General features: G+C 48.2%; 1 protein-coding gene across 1 annotated transcript in view; it reads right to left on the bottom strand.

Moving 5' to 3' along the window:
* Positions 1 to 16,997, bottom strand: part of LOC140403875 (polymerase delta-interacting protein 3-like) — a 79,836-nt gene that overhangs the window by 46,045 nt on the left and 16,794 nt on the right. Inside the window, exon 3 of the mRNA XM_072492089.1 lies at positions 8,513 to 8,590. Coding sequence (XP_072348190.1) covers positions 8,513 to 8,590 — 78 coding nt within the window. The remainder of the gene's footprint in view (positions 1 to 8,512; positions 8,591 to 16,997) is intronic.

Genomic DNA, 16,997 nt, shown 5'->3' with positions numbered 1-16,997 from the left:
TCTGCACCCACTAGTGCTGTAACCCAGTGTTATAGTGATGGATCTGTACCCACTAGTGCTCTACCCCAGTGTAAGAGTGATGGATCTGCACCCACCAGTGCTGTGCCCCAGTGTTATAGTGATGGATCCGCACCCACCAGTACTGTACCCCAGTGTTATAGTGATGGATCTACACTCACCAGTGCTGTACCCCAGTGTTATAGTGATGGATCTACACCCACTAGTGCTGTACCCCAGTGTTACAGTGATGGATCTGCGACCACTACTGCTGTACCCCAGTGTTATAGTGATGGATCTGCACCCACCAGTACTGTACCCCAGTGTTCCAGTGATGGATCTGCACCCACTAGTGCTGTACCCCAGTGTTACAGTGATGGATCTGCACCCACTAGTGCTGTACCTCAGTGCTTTAGTGATGGGTCTGCACCCACCAGTACTGTACCCCAGTGTTCCAGTGATGGATCTGCACCCACTAGTGCTGTACCCCAGTGTTATAGTGATGGATCTGTACCCACTAGTGCTGCAACCAGTGATATAGTGATGGATCTGCATCCACCAGTACTGTGCACCAGTGTATAGTTGTGGATCTGCACCCACTAGTGCTGTACCCCAGTGTACAGTGATGGATCTGCACCCACCAGTACTGTACCCCAGTGTTATAGTGATGGATCTGCACCCACTAGTGCTGTACCCCAGTGTTATAGTGATGGATCTGCACCCACTAGTGCTGTACCCCAGTGTTCTTGTGATGGATCTGCACCCACTAGTGCTGTACCCCAGTGTTCTTGTGATGGATCTGCACCCACTAGTGCTGTACCCCAGTGTTATAGTGATGGATCTGCACCCACTAGTGCTGTACCCCAGTGTTATAGTGATGGATCTGCACCCACAAGTGCTGTACCCCAGTGCTACAGTGATGGAGCTGCACCCACCAGTACTGTACCCCAGTGTTATAGTGATGGATCTGCACCCACCAGTACTGTACCCCAGTGTTATAGTGATGGATCTGCACCCACCAGTACTGTACCCCGGTGTTATAGTGATGGATCTGCACCAACTAGTGCTGTGCCCCAGTGTTATCGTGATGGATCTGCACCTACCAGTACTGTACCCCAGTGTTATAGTGATGGATCTGCACCCACTAGTGCTGTACCCCAGTGTTATAGTGATGGATCTGCACCCACTAGTGCTGTACCCCAGTGTTATAGTGATGGATCTGCACCCACTAGTGCTGTACCCCAGTGTTACAGTGATGGATCTGCACCCACTAGTGCTGCAACCCAGTGTTATAGTGATGGATCTGCACCCACCAGTACTGTACCCCAGTGTTAAAGTGATTGATCTGCACCCACTACTGCTGAACCCCAGTGTTATAGTGATGGATCTGCACCCACCAGTACTGTACCCCAGTGTTATAGTGATGGATCTGCACCCACCAGTACTGTACCCCAGTGTTATAGTGATGGATCTGTACCCACTAGTGCTGTATCCCAGTGTATAGTGATGGATCTGCACTCACCAGTGCTGTACCCCAGTGGTATAGTGATGGATCTGCACCCACTAGTGCTGTGCCCCAGTGTTATAGTGATGGATCCGCACCCACCAGTGCTGTACCCCAGTGTTATAGTGATGGATCTCCTCCCAATAATGCTGTACCCCAGTGTTATAGTGATGGATCTGCACCCACTAGGGCTGCAACCCAGTGTGAAGTGATGGATCTGCACCCACTAATGCTGTGCCACAGTGTGAGAGTGATGGATCTGCACCCACTAGTGCTGTACCCCAGTGTTATGATGATGGATCTGCACCCACCAGTCCTGTACCCCAGTGTTCCAGTGATGGATCTGCACCCACTAGTGCTGTACCCCAGTGTTATAGTGATGGATCTGCACCCACTAGTGCTGTGCCCCAGTGTTATAGTGATGGAGCTGCACCCACAAGTGCTGTACCCCAGTGGTATGGTGATGCATCTGCACCCACTAGTGCTGTACCACAGTGTTATAGTGATGCATTTGCACCCACAAGTGCTGTACCCCAGTGTTACAGTGATGGAGCTGCACCCAACAGTACTGTACCCCAGTGTTCCAGTGATGGATCTGTACCCACTAGTGCTGTACCCCAGTGTTATAGTGATGGATCTGCACCCACTAGTGCTGTGCCCCAGTGTTACAGTGATGGATCTGCACCAACTAGTGCTGTACCCCAGTGTTAAAGTGATGGATCTGCACCCACTACTGCTGTACCCCAGTGTTATAGTGATGGATCAGCACCCACCAGTACTGTACCCCAGTGTTACAGTGATGGATCTGCCCCCACTAGTGCTGTACCCCAGTGTTATAGTGATGGATCTGCACCCACTAGTGCTGTACCTCAGTGTTATAGTGATGGATCTGTACCCACTAGTACTGTAACCCAGTGTTATTGTGATGGATCTGCACCCACTAGTTCTATACCCCAGTGTATAGTGATGGATCTGCACCCACTAGTGCTGTACCCCAGTGTACAGTGATGGATCTGCACCCACCAGTACTGTACCCCAGTGTTATAGTGATGGATCTGCACCCACTAGTGCTGTACCCCAGTGTTATAGTGATGGATCTGCACCCACTAGTGCTGTACCCCAGTGTTATAGTGATGGATCTGCACCCACAAGTGCTGTACCCCAGTGTTACAGTGATGGAGCTGCACCCACCAGTACTGTACCCCAGTGTTATAGTGATGGATCTGCACCCACCAGTACTGTACCCCAGTGTTATAGTGATGGATCTGCACCCACTAGTGCTGTACCCCAGTGTTATAGTGATGGATCTGCACCCGCAAGTGCTGTACCCCAGTGTTACAGTGATGGCGCTGCACCCACCAGTACTGTACCCGTGTTATAGTGATGGATCTGCACCCACTAGTGCTGTGCCACAGTGTTATAGTGATAGATCTGCACCCACCAGTACTGTACCCCAGTGTTATAGTGATGGATCTGCACCCACTAGTGCTGTGCCCCAGTGTTACAGTGATGGATCTGCACCAACTAGTGCTGTACCCCAGTGTTACAGTGATGGATCTGCACCCACTACTGCTGTACCCCAGTGTTATAGTGATGGATCTGCACCCGCAAGTGCTGTACCCCAGTGTTACAGTGATGGCGCTGCACCCACCAGTACTGTACCCGTGTTATAGTGATGGATCTGCACCCACTAGTGCTGTGCCACAGTGTTATAGTGATAGATCTGCACCCACCAGTACTGTACCCCAGTGTTATAGTGATGGATCTGCACCCACTAGTGCTGTGCCCCAGTGTTACAGTGATGGATCTGCACCAACTAGTGCTGTACCCCAGTGTTACAGTGATGGATCAGCACCCACCAGTACTGTACCCCAGTGTTACAGTGATGGATCTGCCCCCACTAGTGCTGTACCCCAGTGTTATAGTGATGGATCTACACCCACTAGTGCTGTACCTCAGTGTTATAGTGATGGATCTGCACCCACTAGTGCTGTACCCCAGTGTTATAGTGATGGATCTGCACCCACAAGTGCTGTACCCCAGTGTTACAGTGATGGAGTTGCACCCACCAGTACTGTCCCCCAGTGTTATAGTGATGGATCTGCACCCACCAGTACTGTACCCCAGTGTTATAGTGATGGATCTGCACCCGCAAGTGCTGTACCCCAGTGTTACAGTGATGGAGCTGCACCCACCAGTACTGTACCCCAGTGTTATAGTGATGCATTTGCACCCACAAGTGCTGTACCCCAGTGTTACAGTGATGGAGCTGCACCCAACAGTACTGTACCCCAGTGTTCCAGTGATGGATCTGTACCCACTAGTGCTGTACCCCAGTGTTATAGTGATGGATCTGCACCCACTAGTGCTGTGCCCCAGTGTTACAGTGATGGATCTGCACCAACTAGTGCTGTACCCCAGTGTTAAAGTGATGGATCTGCACCCACTACTGCTGTACCCCAGTGTTATAGTGATGGATCAGCACCCACCAGTACTGTACCCCAGTGTTACAGTGATGGATCTGCCCCCACTAGTGCTGTACCCCAGTGTTATAGTGATGGATCTGCACCCACTAGTGCTGTACCTCAGTGTTAATAGTGATGGATCTGTACCCACTAGTGCTGTAACCCAGTGTTATTGTGATGGATCTGCACCCACTAGTTCTATACCCCAGTGTATAGTGATGGATCTGCACCCACTAGTGCTGTACCCCAGTGTACAGTGATGGATCTGCACCCACCAGTACTGTACCCCAGTGTTATAGTGATGGATCTGCACCCACTAGTGCTGTACCCCAGTGTTATAGTGATGGATCTGCACCCACTAGTGCTGTACCCCAGTGTTATAGTGATGGATCTGCACCCACAAGTGCTGTACCCCAGTGTTACAGTGATGGAGCTGCACCCACCAGTACTGTACCCCAGTGTTATAGTGATGGATCTGCACCCACCAGTACTGTACCCCAGTGTTATAGTGATGGATCTGCACCCACTAGTGCTGTACCCCAGTGTTATAGTGATGGATCTGCACCCGCAAGTGCTGTACCCCAGTGTTACAGTGATGGCGCTGCACCCACCAGTACTGTACCCGTGTTATAGTGATGGATCTGCACCCACTAGTGCTGTGCCACAGTGTTATAGTGATAGATCTGCACCCACCAGTACTGTACCCCAGTGTTATAGTGATGGATCTGCACCCACTAGTGCTGTGCCCCAGTGTTACAGTGATGGATCTGCACCAACTAGTGCTGTACCCCAGTGTTACAGTGATGGATCTGCACCCACTACTGCTGTACCCCAGTGTTATAGTGATGGATCTGCACCCGCAAGTGCTGTACCCCAGTGTTACAGTGATGGCGCTGCACCCACCAGTACTGTACCCGTGTTATAGTGATGGATCTGCACCCACTAGTGCTGTGCCACAGTGTTATAGTGATAGATCTGCACCCACCAGTACTGTACCCCAGTGTTATAGTGATGGATCTGCACCCACTAGTGCTGTGCCCCAGTGTTACAGTGATGGATCTGCACCAACTAGTGCTGTACCCCAGTGTTACAGTGATGGATCAGCACCCACCAGTACTGTACCCCAGTGTTACAGTGATGGATCTGCCCCCACTAGTGCTGTACCCCAGTGTTATAGTGATGGATCTACACCCACTAGTGCTGTACCTCAGTGTTATAGTGATGGATCTGCACCCACTAGTGCTGTACCCCAGTGTTATAGTGATGGATCTGCACCCACAAGTGCTGTACCCCAGTGTTACAGTGATGGAGTTGCACCCACCAGTACTGTCCCCCAGTGTTATAGTGATGGATCTGCACCCACCAGTACTGTACCCCAGTGTTATAGTGATGGATCTGCACCCGCAAGTGCTGTACCCCAGTGTTACAGTGATGGAGCTGCACCCACCAGTACTGTACCCCAGTGTTATAGTGATGGATCTGCACCCACTAGTGCTGTGCCACAGTGTTATAGTGATAGATCTGCACCCACCAGTACTGTACCCCAGTGTTATAGTGATGGATCTGCACCCACTAGTGCTGTATCCCAGTGTTATAGTGATGGAGCTGCACCCACCAGTACTGTACCCCCGTGTTACAGTGATGGATCTGTACCCACTAGTGCTGTACCCCAGTGTTATAGTGATGGATCTGCACCCACTAGTGCTGTACCTCAGTGTTATAGTGATAGATCTGCACCCACTAGTGCTGTACCCCACTGTTATAGTGATGGATGTGCACCCACTAGTGCTGTACCCCAGTGGTATAGTGATGCATCTGCACCCACTAGTGCTGTACCCCAGTGTTATAGTGATGGATCTGCACCCACAAGTGCTGTACCCCAGTGTTAGTGATGGAGCTGCACCCACCAGTACTGTACCCCAGCGTTATAGTGATGGATCTGCCCCCACTAGTGCTGTACCCCAGTGTTATAGTGATGGATCTACACCCACTAGTGCTGTACCTCAGTGTTATAGTGATGGATCTGCACCCACTAGTGCTGTACCCCAGTGTTATAGTGATGGATCTGCACCCACAAGTGCTGTACCCCAGTGTTACAGTGATGGAGCTGCACCCACCAGTACTGTACCCCAGTGTTATAGTGATGGATCTGCACCCACCAGTACTGTACCCCAGTGTTATAGTGATGGATCTGCACCCGCAAGTGCTGTACCCCAGCGTTATAGTGATAGATCTGCACCCACCAGTACTGTACCCCAGCGTTATAGTGATGGATCTGCACCCACCAGTGCTGTACCCCAGCGTTATTGTGATGGATCTGCACCCACTAGTGCTGTACCCCAGTGTTATAGTGATGGATCTGTACCCACTAGTGCTGTACCCCAGTGTTACAGTGATGGATCTGCACCCACTAGTGCTGTACCCCAGTGTTATAGTGATGGATCTGTACCCACTAGTGCTGTACCCCAGTGTTAGTGATGGATCTGCACCCACTAGTACTGTACCCCAGTGTTATAGTGACGGATCTGTACCCACTAGTGCTGTACCCCAGTGTTACAGTGATGGATCTGCACCCACTAGTGCTGTATCCCAGTGTTATAGTGATGGATCTGTACCCACTAGTGCTGTACCCCAGTGTTACAGTGATGATCTGCACCCACTAGTGCTGTGCCACCGTGTTATAGTGATGGACATGCACCCACCAGGAAGGGAAGAATAAGGGGATGGAATTCTTCGGCCTCGCCTGCCGGCGACAGGAAATTCCCGACCGAGGTCAATGAACCGTTACATGGTCCGCGTCCCGTCCGGATGATCTTGTGGCGGAAAGTTCCAGCCCAGAGCAACGAACAAGAACCAATAAAGTTGAGAAAAGGAGAAATAGGCTTCCGATATTGTATTTGCCATGCAAATGGTGGTACGGTTTTCATTGTTAACTTCTTAAACTAATGAAAATTGTATTAAATGGCGGCTTGACATGTTATTAGGAGGTTTTAGAGATAAACGGCTTTTACGATTGGGGAGTTCAGTTGGAGAAAATGGGTGTGCCTCAAAATTTTGTTGCATAAAAGTGTGCCAATACGTAACAAAGGATGGGATCCACTGCCATACAGTGATGGATCCACACCCACCAGTATTGTACCATGATACATACATAGAAGATAGGAGCAGGAGGAGGCCTTATGGCCCTTCGAGCCTGCTCCGCCATTTATCACTGGCTGATCATCCAACTCAATAGCCTAATCCTGCTTTCTCCCCATAGCCTTTGATCCCATTCTCCCCAAGTGCTATATCCAGCCGCCTCTTGAATATATTCAAAGTTTTAGCATCAACTGCTTCCTGTGGTAATGAATTCCACAGGCTCACCACTCTTTGTGTGAAGACATGTCTCCTTATCTCTGTCCGAAATGGTTTACCCTGAATCCTCAGGCTGTGACCCCTGGTTCTGGACACACCTATTATTGGTAACATCTTCCCTGCATCTACCCTGTCCAGTCCTGTTAGAATTTTATAAGTCTCTCGGAGATCCCCCCTGGCTGAACAGCTGGTTTGTGTTGCAGAGCGAGGCCAACAGCAGCGTGGGTTCAATCCCCATACCGGCATGAAGGCCTCGCCTTCTCAACCTTGCCCCTCGCCTGAGGTGTGGTGATCCTCAGGTTAAATCGCAACCAGTCAGCTCTCCCCCCTCAAAGGGGAAAGCAGCCTTTGGTCATTTGGGACTGTGGTGACTTTACTTTACTCCAGCATTGAAAACTGCTGGATCTGTGCCAGAGCATGATATCACAATGCTATAGCGATGGATTTGCACCCACCTGCTTAAAACACTACCTCCAGTTACCCCACCTGCAGGTTTAAGGAGGTGCAGTTTATATTCCTTTGAGTGAACCAATAAATCAATTAAAAGGAGGGCAAATTAACAAAAGTTCAAATAAATAGGTACTGTTGCCAAAGAACCAAATCACAAAGCAAACTTACAAAAATCAAATTAAAATGTGAGTGTTGGCGGCAATAAAGTACCGCAGACTCTGTGATGTCCATGACCACGAACGGCCTCCGGCGTGTCGATGGACACCGCGTGCTTCCCCCCCCCCGCCTCCGCGGACACTCAGCCGCGAACACAACTGTGGAAGGGAGGCAGTCGGGTCGGACGATCCCCTCACCCGCCCGCTACCTGGAACTGTTAATGGCCAACTTGGCCAGGCCCTGGAGCGGCTATTTGCAGAGGTCCTCCTACCTCCCTGCCCTCCCGCATCGGGTGGCCAAAGATCAGGAGTGCGGGACTGAAATGCAATCAAAAATTCAAAAGCAAATTCTGAACAAAACTGAAAAGGGCGTGGAAACGATTGCAGCCTACATACACGCGGCCCACGGACTCCACAGGCCCGCTAACAAAAACTTCCCAGATGCAGTTTATACAAGGACAATCTTGAGATTATCTATTTCCTAGTTTTACATATATTGAAATGTCGTTGGACAGACTACAGGTAAGTAGTTATTGACACTCCCTTTCTGAATCTGCAGTGCTGAGGTAATGCCAGCGAATTCTCACCTGGCCAGGGCTCTGGTCATTCACCACATTGATTCGCATTCCCAAAGGTTGAGTCAGCACAGGCGTAACAGGTCTTTTCTGTGAACGCAAAATGAAAACATTCCAGTTATTACATGAAGCAAAGTAGCAGCTCAGCACTGCACAGGCTGAGGAAATTAAAGAAAGACTTGGCATTGTCATGGGTCTGCCTAGCAACAGCAGTAACACAAACCTAACAAGCCAGAAAAGGATGCAACCCGTCCAGCAACAGGTGGAAATCTGCCTAGCAACAGCAGTCGCCAGCATTCAGTAGGCCAGATGAGATGCGTCTTTTCCGGTAATGAGATTAGCATGCATCATAAGATAGAATCGGAGTGAATCACCTATTAGTAGAAACAAATGGACGAATTGGGAGATCAGGGAGGTATGTACACAGTCATTTCTAGAGTCTGGCAATTTAATAGAGACAGGCAGCCAAATACACAGAATGCAGGATCAAAGGGGAGACACGGTATAATTGCCAGTCCCCTCAGAAGCAGTGAGGCCAGTTACAAGCAGCTCCCTGGAGGTTAGTTTTAACATCTAACAGCCGAGAGGGCCAGCTTTACATCTAGTGGTAACTATAAGCTGGTTTTGACTTATTTAACTATTTACTTTGGAAGTTTTTTGTGGAATTCTTAAAATTTAATTTAGAGTACCCAATTCATTTTTTCCAATTAAGGGGCAATTTAGCATGGCCAATCCACCTAGCTTGCACATTTTTGGGTTGCGGGGGCGAAACCCACGCAAACACGGGGAGAATGTTTTGGGGGAAAATTTTGAGGAGTTCAGGGATATATTTTGGAACAAGGGAGGGCGGCACGGTGACTCAGTGATTAGCACTGCTGCCTATGGTGCTGAGGACCCGGGTTCAACCCTGGCCCTGGGTCACTGTTCGTGTGGAGTTTGCACATTCTCCCCATGTCTGCGTGGGTTTCACCCCCACAACCCAAAGATGTGCAGTTTAGGTGGATTGGCCATGCTAAATTGCCCCTTAATTGGAAAAAAATAATTGGATATTCTAAATTAAGTTTTTAAAACATTTTTGGAACAAGAGGTATGTTCTACATAAACTGCCTGTGTTTAGCAATTCATATACTTAATTACCTTAGAGTAGATAGACCCGTTCACGTGTATTTGTCTTTTCTTCCTACTTTAATAATTGTTACATGATGACGAGGCTGCTTATTATCATTGGGGTATCATTTAACTCCTCACACCATTCCAAAAACTAAACTATACACCCTCATGTACCAGTGTTCCAAGTTAGGATACCCTTGCAGATAACATCAGTAGGTTCAAGACAGAAAATTGGGGGAACTGGCACTCACAGCTGTGGATGTAAAACTAGTTTCCAGGCTGCTAGATGTAAACTGGCCTCCCTGCTTCTGAGGGGGCTGGCAATTATACCGTGTCTCCCCTTTCATTCTATATATTTGGCTGCCTGTCTCTGTCAAATTCCATGACTTCAGGAATTGCCATGTGTATACCTCCCGGATTCCCCAATCGTCCAGTTGTTTCTACTAATAGGCGATTCGCATCTGATTTCTATTTATGATGCCTGCTAATCTCGTTACTGGGAAAGACGCATCTCATCCAGTCTTTTGAATGCTGGCTACTGCTGTTGCTAGGCAGATTTCTACCTGTTGCTGGTGGGTTACATCCTATTCTGTCTTGTTAGATTTGTATTATTGCTGTTGCTAGGTAAATCTATGACAGCGTTTAAACAGCAATATTCCAAACCTTCAGACACCCATAAGTGCTTTGTAGCCAAAAGTGCCTTTGAACTGTGCCACTGTTGAAATGTGGGAAGTGTGGCAGCCAAATTACTGAGAGCAAAATTTCGCAGTGAGTTAATCATAATCTGCTTTACTGATGTTGGTGGAGGGATAAATGGTGACAGGGCACCTGGGAGAACTGAAATGGTGCCAGAGGACCGTTAGTGCCCACTGGACAGGGTAGATGGGGATCTTGTCTCATCTCATCTGAAAGATTGCATCCCTGACAATGCAGCATTTCCCCAGTATCGCATGAGACGTGGTCAACCTGGATTTGAGCTCAGGTATCTGGCGTGGGATTTGAACCCACAACCTTCTGATTCAAGAGGCGAGAGAGCTAGCTATACGTGCAGAGCTGACAACCTGACGCCCACACTGACTGTGATGGCCAGCAAAAATACAGACTGTACATTAGTTAGGTTGAAGATCCACTTTCTATGGAGCTGACACAAACACCACCTACAGAATCACGAGTACAGAAAGTTGGAGTAATGCTATGAACTGATTCAAGGCACAATTAACTTTCCCCATCAGTGCTGTGACTATTTATTCTCCAACCCCAAAATCTCCCACTCCACTTCATTCAGTTTCTCCACAAAAGCTCGATCCACAAATTGACACTGGAAGGCTCACAACCAGCCGGGACCCTGACGGGGAAAAGGCCACTCAAGTAGCAGCTCCTCCAAGTCCTTCCTTTCCGAAAAGTCTTGACCCAATCTGAGGTAGACGTCCCTGGGTGTGATGGGCCCTCCCAATCCACCCCACGTGACTTTGACCAGGAGGAGGGCAGATAGTCCCATGAGACCATTCTGTTATTCAATGAGACCATGGCTGATTTGGGACCTAACCCCCATATTGTTTGATATGTCCAATGGGCAAAAACCTACCAACCGCAAAGAGTTAAAATTAACAATTGACCTAGCATCAATCGCTGTTTCAAGTCGAATATGAAGAGGAGTCATGTTCAACACAAAATGTTAACTCTGTTTCTCAGGACAGGCTGCCAGGCCTGCTGAGTTTAGCACAGTGGGCTAAACACCTTGCTTGTACTGCAGAACAACGCCAGCAGTGCGGGTTCAATTCCTGTACCGGCCTCCCCGAACAGGTGCCGGAATATGGCGACTAGGGGCTTTCCACAGTAACTTTAGAACGGGTGAATGTCCTTATGCACCAAGGAATTATCGAAAAGTAGGTCAATTTAACAGTGGAGCACATTTAAAAGCTTTGTATCTAAATGCTCAAAGCATTCAGAACAAACTTAATGAGTTAATGGCATAAACAGAAAGAAAAGGGTATGGTTTGGTAGCGATTACTGAAACATGGTTACAAGGAGACCAGGTCTGGGAGTTGAATATCCAAGGGTACGCAGTATTTCGGAAAGATAGACTGAAAGGAGAAGGAGGTGGCGTAGTCCTGCTGGTGAGGGAAGGGATCAGAGCTGGAATGAAAAATGATGCAAGCACTGGAGAGCAAGATGTGGAATCAGTCTGGGTAGAAATAAGAAATAGCAAAGGGAAAAAGTCCCTGGTAGGAGTAATCTATAGGTCCCCAAACAGTAGTTCTGCAGTGCGGCACAGTGCAAACCAGGAAATACTAGGGGCTTGTAAGAAAGGTACGGCAATATTCATGGGTGATTGGAATATGCACATAGACTGGAAGAATCAAATTAGCAAGGGTAGCTTGGACGCAGATTTCATTGAATGCATTAGAGATTGTTTCTTGGAACAGTATGTTGGGAACTAACCAGGGAGGAGGCTACTCTCGATTTAGTATTCTGTAATGAGGAGGGATTAATTAATGACCTCATAGTTAAGGATCCATTAGGGAGTAGTCACCATAGTATGGTAGAATTCAAGATTCAGTTTGGGGGCGAGAAAGGGGAGTCCCACACTTGTGTTCTGGAATTAAACAAGGTTATTACATCGGCATGAGGACAGATTTGGCCCGAATAGAGTGGGCAGGAAGGCTAAAAGGTAGGACAGCTGATGAGCAGGAGCAGTTGTTTAAGGAGATACTCAATTCCTCACAACTAAAATATATCCCAGTTTGAAAGAAAGACGGTACGAGGGATAAAAAAACCATCCATGGCAAACAAGGAGGTCAGGGACAATAAAAAGACAAAAGCTAAGGTATACCATGTTGCAAAGGCCAGTGGAGGCTGGAAGATTGGGAAAGTTTCAAACATAAACAAAGGGAAACTAAAAAAGTAATTAACAAAGCTAAAGTAAATTACAAAAAAAAAACCAGTGCGGAATATCAAAAAAGATAGCAAAAACGTCTAAGTACATAAAAGGGGAGAGTCACCATGGTGAATGCTGGTCCCTTGGAAGATGAAACTGGTGAGTTAATAGTGAGGAACACAGAAATGGCAAAGATGCTGAATCAATGCTTTGCCTCAGTTTTCACAGTGGAGGACACAAATACCATTCCTGTAGGAACAGGCAATTCAGAGGTCACAGAAAGGGTGGAACTTGGAACAATTAGCATCAATAGGGAAACAGTACTCAACAAATTCTTGGGATTGAGGACGGACAAGTCCCAGGGCCTGATGGCCTACATCTTTTTTTAAAAATAAATTTAGAGTACCCAATTTATTTTTTCCAATTAAGGAGTAATTTAGTGTGGCCAATCCACCTAGCCTGTACATCTTTGGGTTGTGGGAGCGAAACCCACGCAAACACGGGGAGAATGTGCAAACTCCACACGGACAGTGGCCCAGAGCCGGGATCGAACCTGGTACCTTAGCGCCGTGAGGCAGCAGTGCTAACCACTGTGCCGCTGTGCTGCCCCTGATGGCCTATATCTTAGGGTATTGAAGGAAGTAGCAGCAGAGATAGTGGATCCTTTGGTTATAATATTCCAAAATTCCCTGGACACAGGAAAGGTTCCAGTGGATTGGGAAAATGCTAACGTAACGCCCTTATTCAAAAAGGGAGACAGAATGTGGGAAATTACAGTTTAACATCTGTTGTTGGAAAATTGTTGGAATCAATTATCAAGGAAGTAATATCAGGGCATTTGGAAAGTCAAAACACAATCCATCAGAGTCAGCATGGTTTTACTAAGGGCAAATCATGTTTGACTAACTTGCTGGAGTTCTTCCAAGTTGGAACAAGCAAAGTGGATAATGAGGATCCTGCAGATGTAGTATATCTAGACTTCCGGAAGGCATTTGATAAGGTGACGCACAGAAGATTAGATCACATGGGATATGGGGTAATTTATTAGCTTGGATAGAAGACTGGCTGACAGACAGAAGACAGAGAATCGGGATAAGAACATAAGAACTAGGAGCAGGAGTAGGCCATCTGGCCCCTCGAGCCTGCTCCACCATTCAATGAGATCATGGCTGATCTTTTATGGACTCAGCTCCACTTTCCAGCCCGAACACCATAACCCTTAATCCCTTTATTCTTCAAAAAACTATCTATCTTTATCTTAAAAACATTTAATGAAGGAGCCTCTACTGCTTCACTGGGCAAGGAATTCCATAGATTCACAACTCTTTGGGTGAAGAAGTTCCTCCTAAACTCAGTCCTGAATCTACTTCCCCTTATTTTGAGGCTATGCCCCCTAGTTCTGCTTTCACCCGCCAGTGGAAACAACCTGCCCACATCTATCCGATCCCCTTCATAATTTTATATGTTTCTATAAGATCCCCCCTCATCCTTCTAAATTCCAACGAGTACGGTCCCAGTCTACTCAACCTCTCCTCGTAATCCAACCCCTAAGGAGACCAAAACTGAACACAATACTCCAGGTGTGGCCTCACTAACACCTTATACAATTGCAGCATAACCTCCCGAGTCTTAAACTCCATCCCTCTAGCAAAGAAGGACAAAGTTCCATTTGCCTTCTTAATCACCTGTTGCACCTGTAAAGCAACTTTTTGCGACTCATGCACTAGCACACCCAGGTCTCTCTGCACAGCAGCATGTTTTAATATTTTATAATTTAAATAATAATCCCTTATGCTGTTATTCCTACCAAAATGGATAACCTCACATTTGTCAACATTGTATTCCATCTGCCAGACCCTAGCCCATTCACTTAGCCTATCCAAATCCCTCTGCAGACTTCCAGTATCCTCTGCACTTTTTGCTTTACCACTCATCTTAGTGTCGTCTGCAAACGTGGACACATTGCCCTTGGTCCCCAACTACAAATCATCTATGTAAATGGGTCTTTTTCTGGATGACAAGATGTAACTCATCGGGTGCCACAGGAACTCGGTCCTTGGGCCCCAGCTATTTACAATATACATAAATGACTTGGATACAGGGATAAAAGGTTCTATAGCCAAATTTGCAGACAAAAATATGTGGGACAGTAAGTTGCAATGAGGAAATAAGAACCTTACAAATGGATATAGATAGATATGGAGAGTGGGGCCAAAATGTGGCAGAAGGAATACAACGTGGATAAGTGCGAGGTCATGCATTTTGGTCGGAAAAATGGGAAGGCAACTTATTATCAAAATGGGAAGAGACTTCGGGGAGCTCCGTTGCAAAGGGATCTGGGCGTTCTCGTGCATGAGTCACAGAAAAGGAGCAGGTACAGCAGATAATAAAGAAAGCGAATGGAATGTTGGCATTTATAGCTAAAGGAATAGAGCATAAAGGTAAGGAAGTGTTGCTGCAACTATACAAGGCATTGAGACCGCACCTGGAGTATTGTGCACAGTTCTGGTCCCCTTATCTGAGGAAAGATGTTGTGGCATTGGAGGCAGTTCAGAGCAGGTTCACTTGATTGATTCCAGAGACGAGGGGTTTGTCGTATGAAGAGAGATTAAGCAGTTTGGGCCTGTACTCTCTACAGTTTAGAGGAATGAGGGGAGATCAAATTAAGCTATACAAATGATAAAAGGTATGGATAAAGTAGACATGGAGCGGAAGCTTCCTCTTATGGGACATTCTAAAACAAGGGATCATAGTCTTAGGATAAGAGGCAGCTAATTTAAAACTGAGTTGAGGAGAAACTACTTCTCCCAAAGGGTTGTGAATCTATAGAATTTGCTACCCGAGATCATGGTGGATGCTGAGACATTGAGTAGATTTATGGAGGAGGTGGACAGGATTTTAACTGGTAATGGGTTGGAGGATTATGGAGAACGGGTAGGACGGTGGAGTTAAAGCCAGGGTGAGATCAGCCATGATCGAATGGTGGAGCAGACTTGATGGGCCAAATGGTCTAATTCTGCTCCTATATACCTTACGATGATCAGTCTGCATGGACTCCCAAGTCCATTGGATCCTCGGTCCAGCTTTTTACCAATAACAAAATCCCCTGTTTTCATCTTTTTTTGCTCCAAAGCGGATGGCCTTCACACTCGCCTGCACTGCAATTAATTTCCTACAATAAATACACGGGTTCCCAAACTGGGATCTGCGGACCCCTGGGTGTCCGTGATAGATCTCCGGGGGACCATGAAGCTGGTGGTCGCCATATGACCGACGATCGCGGGTTTAAACATGCAAAGTATACTCAGGGAAGTCAAATAGGCATCTGAAAGCAGGTGTGTGCGTGAGAGTGGACTGTGTGCGCGAGAGAGGGGTGTGCGCGTGAGAGAGAGGCGTGTGCTTGAGAGGGGTGTGTGCGCGAGAGAGGGCTGTGTGCGCGAGAGAGGGCTTGTGCGCGAGAGGGCTTGTGCGCGAGAGAGGGCTGTGTGCGCAAGGGGGGGGTGCGGAGGGCTGGGTGTGTGAGAGAGGGCTGAGTGTGAAAGAGAGTGGGCTGAGTGTGTGAGAGAGGGGGTTGAGTGTGAGAGAGAGGGGGTTAAGTGTGAGAGAGGGCTGGGTGTGTGTGAGAGAGAGGGCTGGGTGTGTGAGAGAGGGGGCTGGGTGTGTGAGAGAGAGGGCTGAGTGTGTGAGAGAGAGGGCTGAGTGTGTGTGAGAGAGGGCTGAGTGTGTGTGAGAGAGGGCTGAGTGTGTGTGAGAGAGAGGGCTGGGTGTCTGAGAGAGAGGGCTGGGTGTCTGAGAGAGAGGGCTGGGTGTCTGAGAGAGAGGGCTGGGTGTCTGAGAGAGAGGGCTGGGTGTCTGAGAGAGAGGGCTGGGTGTGTGAGAGAGAGGGCTGGGTGTCTGAGAGAGAGGGCCGAGTGTGTGTGAGAGAGGTCTGTATGTGAGAGAGAGAGGGCTGAGTGTGTGAGAGAGAGGGCTGGGTGTGTGAGAGAGAGGGCTGGGTGTGTGAGAGAGAGGGCCGAGTGTATGAGAGAGAGGGCCGAGTGTGTGTGAGAGAGGTCTGTATGTGAGAGACGGCTGAGTGTGCGAAAGAGAGAGGGCTGAGTGTGTGAGAGAGAGGGCTGAGTGTGTGAGAGAGGGCTGTGTGACTGTGAGAGGGCTGAGTGTGAGAGAGAGAGGGCAGAGTGTGTGAGAGAGGGCTGAGTGTGTGTATGAGAGAGGTTTGTGTGTGTATGAGAGAGGTTTGTGTGTGAGAGGTCTGTCTGTGAGAGACGGCCGAGTGTGTGAGAGAGGGCGGAGTGTGTGAGAGAGAGAGGGCTGAGTGTGAGAGAGAGAGAGGGCTGAGTGTGTGAGAGAGGGCTGAGTGTGTGAGAGAGAGGTCTGTATGTGAGAGAGAGAGGGCGGATTGTGTGAGAGAGAGGGCTGAGTGTGTGTGAGAGAGAGGGCTGAGTGTGTGTGAGAGAGAGGGCTGAGTGTGTGAGAGAGAGTGGGCTGAGTGTGTGAGAGAGAGGTCTG

This window comes from Scyliorhinus torazame, chromosome 29, assembly GCF_047496885.1.
Source record: "Scyliorhinus torazame isolate Kashiwa2021f chromosome 29, sScyTor2.1, whole genome shotgun sequence".
Classification (NCBI taxonomy): domain Eukaryota; kingdom Metazoa; phylum Chordata; class Chondrichthyes; order Carcharhiniformes; family Scyliorhinidae; genus Scyliorhinus; species Scyliorhinus torazame.
The sequence above is the reverse complement of the archived record's forward strand: the minus strand, read 5'-3'. Positions and strand labels throughout refer to the sequence as shown.